The sequence below is a fragment of the Cricetulus griseus genome, chromosome 4 (genome assembly GCF_003668045.3).
Source record: "Cricetulus griseus strain 17A/GY chromosome 4, alternate assembly CriGri-PICRH-1.0, whole genome shotgun sequence".
NCBI lineage: Eukaryota > Metazoa > Chordata > Mammalia > Rodentia > Cricetidae > Cricetulus > Cricetulus griseus.
In genome coordinates, this window is record NC_048597.1 from 83,972,863 (window position 1) to 83,985,914 (window position 13,052).

The 13,052-nt window shown below is 42.5% G+C and overlaps 1 protein-coding gene across 1 annotated transcript in view; it reads left to right on the forward strand.

The window, feature by feature from the left end:
* Mtus2 (microtubule associated scaffold protein 2) overlaps window positions 1-13,052 on the forward strand; it is a 371,456-nt gene that overhangs the window by 170,908 nt on the left and 187,496 nt on the right. Inside the window, exon 6 of the mRNA XM_027413702.2 lies at window positions 507-701. Coding sequence (XP_027269503.1) covers window positions 507-701 — 195 coding nt within the window. The remainder of the gene's footprint in view (window positions 1-506; window positions 702-13,052) is intronic.

Sequence of the window (13,052 nt, forward strand, 5' to 3'; positions counted from 1 at the left end):
GATGAGGGCTTGGGGTTTGCCCAGTCAGTCTTTGGGGATTACAGTTGGGCTAACCCTATCCCAAAGCTAGAGAGTTAGTGGTATGGACAACTCGTGGAATGCATGTCTATGTGGCTAATCACCTGTGGTTAGTGCTCATTGTGTGTTACATTTTAAGATGTATCTTGTTGCACAGATTTAAGGTAACTTGCAACAGTTGCTACTCTCTTTCCAGTTCAGCATCCTGAGCCCTTTAGTCTCTATTGGGGCTTAGAGTGGGGCCAGTTTTCTGTCCTCCTGGCCTCTACTAGAGAGACTGTGAATGTTCCCTGGGTAGCAGCTGCTGTGGCTGTCCCTTCTGAGTCTCTGAAACACCTGCCCTGGCAAGGGATCTTTCTATTAAAGGTTGGTTTGCTAGTGTGAAGGATTGGAGCCTTCAAGATTGGTCTACTCATGACAGATGACACACACTGTGATAGTCTCCATTTTGCTGTTCACTGAGAATTTTTCTTGATTCATTTTAACAGATCTCAAGAAAACCTCCAATTCAAATGCTGCAAAATCCAGTCTACCAAAATCTGGGCTCCGTCCTCCTGGTTACTCACGTCTCCCAGCAGCTAAGCTGGCGGCCTTCGGCTTCGTGAGGAGCTCCAGTGTCTCTGCAGTGCCCAGCACCCAGTCCATGGACACTGTGCAGCCGGAGCAGAGCCGGCCGGCCACCCGTGAGTGGGGCAAAGAGGCTGAGGGTGGGTGGAGGATACTGTGCCCTTCTGGGGGCTGATAGAGGGCAGACGATGCCTGAGGATTTTGTGTTCTGTCTTCGTTTGGTTCATTAAGAACTTGGATCTACTACTTTAATCTATCATCACGTTTCCATCATCCACCAAAGAAAAATAACCTATTTGATACTATCCTTTTTCTCAATCATGGGAAGTTAATACCTTTGCAGTGGGCCCAGGCTTAGTTCCCAGAACCCATACTGGGCAGCTTATAACTACCTGGATCAAGGCTATCTGATGTCTTCTTCTAGTCTCTGTGAGCACTACATGCATGTGGTACATACATACATACACACATGCATACATACATACATACATACATACATACATACATACATACACACATGCATACATACATACATGCACACACACATACACACAGATACACACATGCATAATACACACACATGCATACACACATACATGCACACACATACACACATACATGCAGGCACACACATACACACATACATGCAGGCACACACATACACACATACATGCAGGCACACACATACACATGTACACACACACTAAAATGAATAACTCTTAAAAGAACCTTCCTGTGACTATTGCTGAGGTCATTCATGAGAGAGTGTTTGGGTTTCCAATCATAGACAGCTTGATTTGGAAAGATGAGATAAAACTCATGAAGTGACTGAGTTTTTATTTCTGAAGATGAGCACATATCCCTTTAATTATTGACTAGGATCTGGGTTCTGGGGGGGGGGTAGTTTGAAGTAGAAAATCACCAGTCTCTTTGGAAGGTTAATCAATGAAAATGAGGGCTAATATGAAAGATTTTTGCAATGTTAACTCAGCATTACGCTCATGAATACTATAAAATGCATTTACATACGTAGCTCATTTGATTATCTGTGTCTGACAAGCATTTTAAATAAGATCAGAGTTGACGAGAAGTGTTATTAATAACTCCTACAGAAACCATCATCAGCCCGTCTCATGTTCCACTGACAAAGAGGGAGTCATTTTTTATTCATGGAAAAAGGAGCTGCCAGTGACCTGAGAGGTCAGGTTCCCCAGAAGCTATTTCTCATCTGAGATTAAACCTTATTGATGTCTGTTTTCATTCTTCAGCTCTGGGCACTGATCAACTCCACCCCAAGATGGGAGTCGAGTATGAGCTTGTGGTTTTTTGTTAAGAAAATGGCTTGTTTACAGTTGTTAATATGAACTATAAACTGGAGCTTTTGTTTATAGTTTTATTATAAGAACAGCCATGTGTTTTGTTTTTGTTTTTGTTTTTGTTTTTGTTTTTTTTTTTTTGGCTGTCCCATTTTGCAAAGATTAGCTTTTTATCCTTTCGCCTCTTCTAAGTGTCAGCCCCCCCCTCCCCCATGCACTTGCATTAGGTAACTGATATGTACCTTAGGAGTCTTCTCCCTCTTGGGGACTGAAGATAGAGGATGAGGGTGAGCCTGTGCTGTGATTGAAGGCTGCATAGCCTCTGAAACAGGGTGAAGGAGGCACAGGAAGGCTGGGCATAGGGCTCCCCTTCAGCTGCTGTGAGGGCAGACCTGGGTGACTTGTCCAGCTAGTCCATGCTACTGTGTTCCAGGCTAGTCCATGCTACTGTGTTCCAGGCTAGTGTCATGCTACTGATCTATTTCTGTGGCTATTCTTCTATATCAGATATTTTCAGTAATGACAGCCTTCTGTTTTAGTGTAAAATACTCATGGACAAAAGCAAAAAAAAAAGTCTGGAGGTGGAGGAGGATAGATTAAAAACATGATTGCAAATTTTTGAAAGTCATTAAAACCAGAGAATGGTCTGTGAGGTTTATTGTGTGGTTTACTTTCCAGTGATGTGTGTTTTAGAATTTCCACAAAGAGATTAAAATCCCACCATCTCCATGGCTTGCTTTTATTTCTTTTTTCTTTTTCCTTCTTAAAATAACAGCTTTATTGAGCTGTAATTCACACACCATGTAATTCACTCCTTTAAAGTATACAATTCAGTGGGTTTTTTGGGTGTGTTTATAGGGTTGTGCAAACATCACTACAATAAAATTTGCAGCATTTCCATTATCCTCACCCAAAGAAACCTAGTATCCATTAATGCTCTCCCTGTTTCCATCCCGCCTTCAGCTCCACATAACCAATAATCTACTACTTTCTTTTTTTAATGGAAAAAAAAAACTTTTTTCATACAATATATTCTAATTACGGTTTTCTCTACCCCAACTCTTTCTAAATCCTCCCCATGGAGTTCGCTGAACTCCTCTTTCTCTCTTCAGAAAACAAGCAAATGGAAAAATAAATAAACCAGAATAATAAGAAAGAAAAAGCACAATAAACACATATAGACACATACACACAAACCCCCAAGCCCCCACAAAATTGGAAATCATAACAACAAGCAAAAGACAAATAAAACAAAGAAAAATATCCAGAGTACTGTGAGACAAAAAGTCTACAAAGACACCATTGAGTCTGTTTTGCTTTATTTCATACATTACACTTGATGTTTCCAAGAAAGATCTTAGCCACCTTTGACCTTTTCTTCTGGTTTTGTTGCGTTATAATGGCACAGTTTCAACTTCTTTTCTAGTTTGCTTGTTACCATGATGAAATGCCACAAACAAAAGCAACCTGGCGAGGAGGTGGTTCATTATTACATGTCACAGCTGATCTTGGAGGGAAACCAGTGCAAGAACTCAAAGCAGGAACCTGCGGGCAGGAACTGAAGCAGAGAGGAGGAATGCAGCTCAGGCTTGCTCTCTGTGGCTTGCACGGCCTGCTTTCTTATACAGCCCAGGACCACGTACATGCTCAGGGTTGGCAGTACCCAGTGGGCTGGGCCCTCCAGAAAGTGCCCCACAAACATGCCTACAGGCTAATCTGATGGAGGCAATTTCTCGATTAAGAGTCCCTCTTCCCAAATGACTCGAGCTTGTGTGGAGTTGACAAAAACTAACCAGCTGAAATGCACAGCATGAAATTTCAGTATATCCCTCTATTATGAAGTGATTACTGAATCAAGCTAATTAACCTTAGTCACTTTGTGTAGTTGCTGCGTGCATCTGTTGGGACTGTTGTAGACCTGATCTCTTAGCACATGGAAGTATATGACTCAGAACGGTTGGCTGTCACACTATACTGTGAATGAGAGCTCCAGAGCCTGGCTGCCCTGAGTCAATAGAAGTTTGTTCTGTTTGTTTTAAGAGATGCTGCATCATAGAGGTGGGGGACGTGTACTCTACAGACAGTAGGATTTGCCTATCACCTCTGCATTTATCAGACCCATGACTTGGGGTAAATTATTGTGCTTCTGTGTCTTCATAGTGAAACAATGTTAATAATACTTGAGCAAGGTTTAAAACCATCAATAGGGCTAATAGGATTACTAATTGGAAGTAATAGATACAGAGTGTTTAGAACAAGGCTTTTCACAAAAATAATTAATTTTTCTTAGGCCGTTTCCATCTGTGGGCCATGTGCAATAAAGTTCAATGTTGAGGATTCCAAAGCCCAGATGAGAAAATGGCCATGTTGGATTAACAGTGTCCAAAATAAGGAACAAGCAAGGGAAGCTGTCTTCATAGTTCCTTGTTATGGTTAAGAAAACACTGAAGACAGAGAGGTGACTCTCATTCCATTTCAAACATTTCATAATCACCTCCTACATATAGTGATCAATTAACACTTTGGGTGTTAAACTAAAACTTGAGCTGGAGAGATGGCTCAGCGGTTAAAGCACTGGTTGCCCTTCCAGAGGACCTAGCTTGGTTCCCAGCACCCACAAGGTGACTCTCAACTCTCTGTAACTCCAGTCCCAGGGGATCTAATGCAATTGCCTGCCTCTACTGTCACCAGGCATGCATGCATGTGTTACACGTATATACATACAGGTAAAAACTCACATATATAAAAGAAAAAAAATATAAATTAAGACATCATTTTTGAGGCTTGAAGTTGATTTTCATGGGATTTTCTTACTTTGGGGCTGAAGTTTATATATCAGTTTGATATCTAAAGAGACAAAGACAAGGGAAGCTAGAGAGGCCTGTGCCAAGTCTTTAACTTTGGAGTAGGGGGTTAAGACAGGGTTTCTCTGCATAACCACCCGGCTGTCCTGGAACTCACTCTGTAGACCAGGCTGGTCTCAAACTCATAGAGATCTGCCTGCCTCTGCCTCCCAAGTGCTGTGATCAAAGGTGTGTGCCACCACTCTGCCTGGCAGGTCTTTAACATTTTATAGTGTGTAAGGAGATATATTTAATTAGTTTCTCTTAAAGAAACATTTTTGAAAGGTGACCTTAGTCTAAGCTGGTGACATTTAAACCCTCTGCTCAAAATAGAACTGTGAGTTGGAGCTGACTTTCTTTCTGTGGCTTTTCAGGGTCTGCTGGGGACAGGGTGGGTGTTTGATTTTACAGTGTATGAAAGGCTTCATACAGCTTCCCATTTGCTGGGGTCTAATTTCCAGTGTTCTGCTATTGACTCGAGTATCTCAATTCAACTTGGGTGGGAAAAGAAAAGAAGACTGAGAATAAAATCCACAATGCACTTCTAATTTTCTGTAAAATTGCAGAAGTCAAGCAAATGTCACTGACAGATTTGAGTATCTGCCTCCTTGGAATCTGTAATTATATAATCTGAAGTATTCTTCCTAAGGAAAAGACATAGAGCCATCTCCCTTGAGTCTTGTTGATACTTTTCTCAGTGGTTCCCACACATTCTAGTTCTTCCTCTTTCTCCCTACACATTTACACAGAAGAACATGAGTTTTCTGCATGTGACTTAGTGCTGTTTATATGGGAAACTGGTTTCTGTGCCTTGGAAGTAACAATTATCCTCCTGACTCAGACAGTCTGGGGGAAATCTAGCAGAAATCACATAGTCTCTCAAAAGCATTTTCAGCTTTATAAATGTCATATTTTATCATTCAAGATACTTCATGAAGAAAAGATACCTTGGGTCACAGTTGAGTCATCGGAACCAGCAGTTAAATATGCCGCACTCACATGCATGACGTCACTGTCACAATAGGGATGATAATTTGGAGTCATTCAACTTTAGTGGACTTAGATGTTACTATGGGTTGATTGAGTGCTCATTAGAAACCATGTGTTTTAAGCTTTGTCACCAGTCCCTGGTGTTTTTAGGAAGTGGTACCCAATGGGAGGAAGTTAGGTCACTGGGTGTGTGCCCTTAGAAAAAATATTATGACCCTAGCCTTTGCTTCCTGTTTCCTGGTCATCCTGAAGTAAGTAGCTCACCTTTATTGCATGTTCCCACATGTATAGATTTGGACCCCTGAAACCATGAGCAAAGCTTCACCACTTTTTGGGGTCTGAGATCTCAACTCAGGCCCTTGAACTCATGCAGCAAGCTCTTTACCCATTTCTCCAACTTGATTCTCAGATCCTTCATTGGTGAAGTGAGATGTTGGACCTTCATACAACTCAACATCTCCTCTCAATGATTCTAAAACATGAAGACGTTTAATAAAGGGTGGAGTCCTCTGGGAAGAGGAAATCTCAGTGGAGAAAATACCTTCATAAGATTGGCCTGCAGGCAAGTCCAAGAGGCATTTCTTGATTAGTGATTGATGTAGGAGGGCCCAGTCTACTATGGGTGGTATCACCCTTGCACAGAGAGTCCTGGGTTGTATAAAAAAGCACCACCAGGCGATGATGGTGCACGCCTTTAGTCCCAGCATTTGGGAGGCAGAGGCAGGCAGATATCTATGAATTTGAGACCAGGCTAGTCTACAAGAGCTAGTTCCAGGACAGCCTCCAAAGCCGCATAGGGAAAGCCTGTCTTGTTCCTGCCTCTGTTCCTGTTTGAGTTCTTGTCCTGATTGCTTCAGTGGTTGACTATGATCAGAACATGTAAGCTGGATAAACCCTCTTTTTTTCCAGTTGCTTTTAGTCATGGTTTATCATAGCCACAGAAAGCAAACTAGGGTAAGCATGCATGTGTTTATTCTCGTCCTGGTCTTGGAGACATAACAGAACATCTCAACCAGATCAAACAGGCATTCTGAGGTAATTACCAGGCCTTTCTGTGTTGATGGATGATATCAGTGAGGAACACTAGTTTACCTTGGAGAAAAAACACTGAGGCATAACTGTGAGATGATTTTCCATAACTCTGCCTCTGTGGCCCTGCCATCTCTGCTGTGTGAGTGCTATGTGGGGTTCACTGTGGATACCCACCTGTTAGGCCATTCAACACCTGTAAAGGCAACAGGAACACACAGGGAAACAAGCAAACCAATAAAAAGGAATTAGATATATTACTACACATCCTTTTACCCTCCATATATAAAGGAAGCTTGGGTGTGTGGTAGTTTTGAGATCAATGCCTGGTTCTTCCCCCAGAGATTTAATGAGAACCCAGAGCCCCCACGGAATAGCTAAGATTCTGGAACATTGCTTTTTAGGTGGGGACCCTTTAATCTCTGTTCTGTTTATGCACTAATTCAGATTCTTCTAAATTGAGTGACATGGGATTACTAAGTAGGGCGACTGCTTCCAAACACTCCTGAACAATCAATCCTCTTGACAGGAGAATGTTTCCTTTCCGGGCCTGTTGCTTTCTCAGGCCAGAGTGCTTTTCTTCTCTGTCTGTGGATGCTCTGTTCAAAGGGTGATGCCATCCTTTCCTCAAGTATCGAGTATTTCTCAGTGCACAATGCAAGGTTACAATGTGTGGCTACGTCTAGCAGCAAGGTAGATGCTGTAGCCACAGTATTTGTGTGTCTCTGTTGCTGGCTCCTGTGGACACTTTGGGTGATTATTCCCTGTCTTGGTCTGACCTAGGACTCTTGTTCCTCTTGCTTCAGGTACATGATAATGCAGGGATCCCCTACATCTCAGAGTCTTGCGGGGAATATGGCCTGAGTCTTCTCATTAACGGTGATAGTCATGGGCAAGTGCCAGAACTTCCTCTACTTGCTGTCTTTGGCGCCTAGTGTCAGCTACTGAACAGGGTAGCTCGTGTAGATGTATATTCATACACACTTAACCACAGGTTAGCCGAGGTGAGGTCTTTGATCCCCTATCCCCCTTTACCCTTGTCTAAACATGGCCATCTGTCTCTCTCTACATACAAGTATTGTATCTGAAGATCCAACCAATCCTACACCAAAAATACTTGGGGAAAAATGTGTTTGCATCAAACATGTACTGTTTTTCTTACCATGTCTCTCTTTTTTTATTCATGTCCCTATTTTTTTATTACGTCCCAACCACAGTTTCTATCCCCCCCACTCCTCCCAGTTCCTGCCTGAGTTCCCTTCTCCCCTTGATCTGCTCTTCCCCTGTTTCCCTTCAGAAAAGAGCAGGCCTCCCTGAACACAGCATAGCATAGCAAGGAGTAGGCACCAGCCCTCGTGTCATCATGTCTTAAACATCACCTTTAAACAGTTTTCTCAATGCTGTTATATGGCATTGGGTGCTGTAGATCTGGAGGTGATGTGTGGATCTGAAGGATTTGTGGGCATTCTACACAAGCCCTGTGCCATTGTGCAGACATTGATGTGTCCTGGAATGGATCCCCATTGGGAAAGCAGCTGCCACACAGCCACTGTGACAGAAAGCCGATACTCAGATCCTCTTCCTGGCACTATGTTTTAGAACCTGTGTGTGGCAGGGAGTTGACAGGCCAGACAGCTGCAGTCATGAGATGCCAACACCCTTTGCTTCTGACCCCTTCGATTAGAAAATGAAAACTGGTAACACATTCTGGGTGCTGTCAATCAGGAGGCGTGTTTCTAATGGTGGTGACGATGATGCAAAAGACTCTGTTGCCACTAGGAAAGCTTGCTAATGAAGGCAAATGAGCCTGGATAGACCCCATCGCAATGGATTCCATGGGGGAAAGGGCCAATTAGGCAGGTGGTCAGGGGCAGCCATCAGTGCATGCAGGTGCTTGTTAGTATGTGTCTAGCACTGGCCCTGGAAGTGCTTGGCTGCTGGAGTCTGCTTACTGCTCCAGGGACCTTATGCTGTCCTTAGAGAGTCATTTACAAATCTCTTGGGCATACTTCACAGCCTGGCTAGCATCCATTATGTGCCCTTAGCCTCATGGTTCTTCCAGAAGCTCCTTCTTACTATCATAGATGGTTACAGTGTGAGTTTTTATAACTTAGATACCATCCAGATAACTTCAATCAGAGGAGCCAATTGAAGAAGGACCATTGAGCAAACTCGCCACTGTCCCCACCTGAGTTACAGGTGGGCCTGGGGCTGAAGTGACACTCTGCGGATGCATACCACCTTGGAATTTATTTCAGAAAAATCTGTCTGTGTCGTGATAGCTTGAGCTGCAGGATGAAGTGCTTCCCTTGCTGAGGCCCTACACCTTAAACTGACATTATATTCCCTTGGCCGAATGTCTATAGGAAGCTAAGTTCAGCTGCTCCCAGCATTCCCAGTGAGCGATCAAACTCTGAAGAGCAGGGGGTGGGGACATTTGTGTGATGAGCATGGAAATTTGCTGTACCTGGGTGCCAAGGAGTTAATGGATGTTAAGACAAGGCACAACCCACCCAAAGGAACAGAGGGATCAGTACCCAGAGTTTACACAGGCCAGGGTTTGTTGATGCCCCTCTCCAGAGCATATATATGGCGCCACAAGGGACTCCTGGTAGAATACTGATTGAGGAAGGTATTGCCATAGTCTTGATAAGACTCAAGAGAGACAGCAAGGCAGACAGAGTAGTAGCTAAGGTTTGGCATCCAGGTCCTGTCCTGTCCTGTCCCCCTCCCAACAGGGACTCTGGGACACCCAGTATCCTCCTTGAAAAGCGAGTGGATGGTGGATCCCTGAACAGCTTTGTAGATCCAAGGTCTCTGGTACTGTGACTTCTTTCCATGATGGAGAGTCTTAGAAGATTCTAGACTTCTTCTTTCATGTTTCTGCTTAGAAACTGTAAGGAAAAACACTCATATTTCCCGTTTGTTTAAAAGTCACACCTGGAGGATATGGACATTGCATTATCCATGCAAATCATATTGTCAATTAAATGAATAGCTGTGTATGGCGAACACAAACATTTCATTTTTCCATTAAAGAAAGTCTCAGCTCTCTTGATATCCCATGACTCCATTTCTGCTATTGACAAACTGCAGCTGTAGTGGTGGTGCTGTACACTACACAGGGCCAAAAGCATCCCTGTCACCTAGTGACAAGGACTTTATTGTAGAGCACAGTGGGTCACTGCTCAAGTTGCACAGTGCAGAGGTTTGTTCATAGGAATAAACAGCTGTGTATCTGGAGAGATGGCTCAGTGGTTAAGGGCACTCATTGTTCTTCCCGAGCACACAGGTTCAGTTCCCAGCACCCACATGGTGCCTCGCACTCCATCTGTAACTTTAGATCTAGGGGATCTGATGCCCTCTTCTGGCCTATGAAACTCTGCACACATGTAATAGACCTGCAGGCAAAATTCTCACACACATAAAATTTAATTAACAATTTAAAAACCAGCAATCTTCTTAGTTTAAGTATCCACTGTGTTTTTAACATTATTTAAGTGTATTTTCCTTATTAAAATTGTTTTGTGTGTGAATAGGATGCTGTCTTACACCACCAGCAGCTACCAGTGTCTCATGTTTACTTTGTATTTTGATTGCATTGTTTTAAATTGTGTTGGATTTAATATTGTGTTGTTTTGTTTATCACAGTCCTTGGAGAAATAACCTGTGTGTGTGTGTGTGTGTGTGTGTGTGTGTGTGTGAGAGAGAGAGAGAGAGAGAGAGAGAGAGAGAGAGAGAGAGAGAGAGAGAGAGAAAGAGAGAGAGAGAGAGCACCTGTACAACATCCTCTGATATTTGGTTTATAAAGTTGTTTTGATTTGTATAGCAATAAATGACTTTTAGTTACAGATATAATGTTATCTGTTTTTCAGTTTAAAATTAACTATGACAAAGTGTCTGGATGCATTCTTTTAAAATGTATCTATAGTTTTTATGTATGAATATTTGCCTGTATGTGCACATGCAGAGCCTGCAGAGGCCAGAAGAGGGCGTCATTTCCCCTGGAGTTACAGGTGGCTGTGAGCTACCATGTGGGTGCTGGGAACTGAAGGTCCCAGTTCCATGAACCACTGGGCTGTCTCTCCAGCCCCAGCTGTTTACATACATACTTGATGTGTTGCCTTGAAAACTATTTTATGTAGTTTAGAAATTCAAATGTTACTTAATTAGATGTTACAACTTAAGAGTCTGTTTGCAAGTTTGAGGATTGAACCTCAGGCTGAACCTCTTTCTCATGTCCTACAGCAGCAAAAACTTCAAGACAAATATTAGTATAAACTTAAAAACTGAAACCGTTAAACGCAGGAGGCAAATATAGGTGTCAGCTTGACAATGTGATCTTAATGTAGAGAAAATTCACTCCTACCAACACCAAAACCATAAAGAAAACCATTAAAAGGACAATGGGAATTTATTTTAAACTCAAACAAAATTTAAAACTGCTGCAGGGGTGGGGTGCAGAAAACTTAGAAGTCAGATGATAAAGTAGGGACTGTCTGTAAACTTAGTAGACAGTGGTCACTATCCCTCAAGTCCTAGTCACTTTTCTGTTTCTGTGACCCTGGCAGAAGAGTTTAAGGAAGAAGGGTTTATTTTGGGTTCCGGTTCATGGATACGAATCTACCATGGCAGAGAAGTCTTGGCAGCAGGAACCTGAGGTGGTGGGTTTCTTTGGATCCACAGTCAAGCCCAGAGAGATGAATGCAGGTGTTCAACTCACTCTCTTCCTTTATCTTCATTCTGGAATCTGGCCTACAGAATGGAGCCGCCCATGGTGGGCAAGACTTTCTATCTGGATTAACAGAATGAATCTAGATAATCCCCACGGGTGAGCCCAGAGGCTCATCTAATCCAGATGACCCCTCACAGGCACGCCCAGGGCTAACCTAATCTAGAGGATGGCCCAAAGGTGTGCCCAGAGGTTTATCTCCTTGGTGATTCTAAATCTTATGAAGTTGCTCATACTAATAGTCACACTGTCTATAAATTGGAACTTTCCAGAAAAACGAACACTGTAGCATATATATGAGATTTATCTGAAGGTGTTGGCTGGGCAGTTATAGACTGAGAAATGTATCATTTCCTGTACACAAGCTGATGGTGTGGCTTAAATGTCATCCCAAGAAACTTAGAATATTTTTACCACCATCATTGATATGATAAAACCTATTTTCCTCTGTTGCTAAATGAACAGGAACTGAAGAGGAGGGCCATCGAGGAATGTTGGTGACAGCATGGGAATCCATGCTGCCTTGTACATGCAGGTCAGATTCACAAACTGGTGCAGTAAGATTTTTTGGTAATACTTAATAAGAAAGCCCTCATACCATCAATATGCCTTCCCCCAGAATTTCTATGCAATAAATTTTCTTGCAAAAGAAAGATGAATGTAAAAAATACTGTCAAGCCCTTGAACCTGGTCTATGCATTTTTCATGCATATCTATGATTATTTAAATAGAGTGACTGGCACATCGGCTCACATCCTTAATCCCAACACTGTGGGTTTGAGGCCAGCTTGGTCTATATAAATGAGTATATACTTATACTACTTTTTCTTCTGTTCATGGATTTATGGGAGACTTTAAAACGAGTTCGCTTGTATTTTCTAAGCATAGAAGCTAGAGTGGGAAATTGAAAGATGGGGATATATCCCCTCTTTCCAAAAATGCAAAGAATCAAAAGAAAGAGGGACAAAAGCAAAGTTAATTAGCACACAATTCCCAGGGATCCAGGGAGGGTTTCAGTCTCCCTGTGATGTGAGGTTGCCTTGGTCCCCTGGGGGCCTGGTGTGCATCACAGGTTCTCTGTCCCCAAATCCGAATCATTCTGGCAGCAGAGATCAAAGTGAGGCAGAAATAATCTCAACAGCATCCTGACAGAAGTTAAAAGATGAGGGAAGGCTGTATAAAATCATTGCTAGAGCAAGAACACGTGTTCAGAAGGGCCTTCTATAAGAGCCACCTTTGTAAGTCATGTTGCAGGAAATTGACAATACACAGATGAGACATCAGAGTACTTCTTCCAATATTTTTTCTGACAAGCATAAAAAATGAACTAATATGATTTTTATCAAGGGGATGGTGGCAAAATTTAGCACAAGTCAAAAGGCATGTTACTTTAGCTGAGCATTTTTCTCTGAGGTATTTATTCTGTGACTATAGCTCACAACCATGCACCATTAACAATTGTTCAAAGATATTCACTGCAGCCTAGCAGAATACCCCAAATGACCCAGAGGACTCTTTAAATTATGATTAAGCAAAAAAAAGGGAAGCACATTGTAT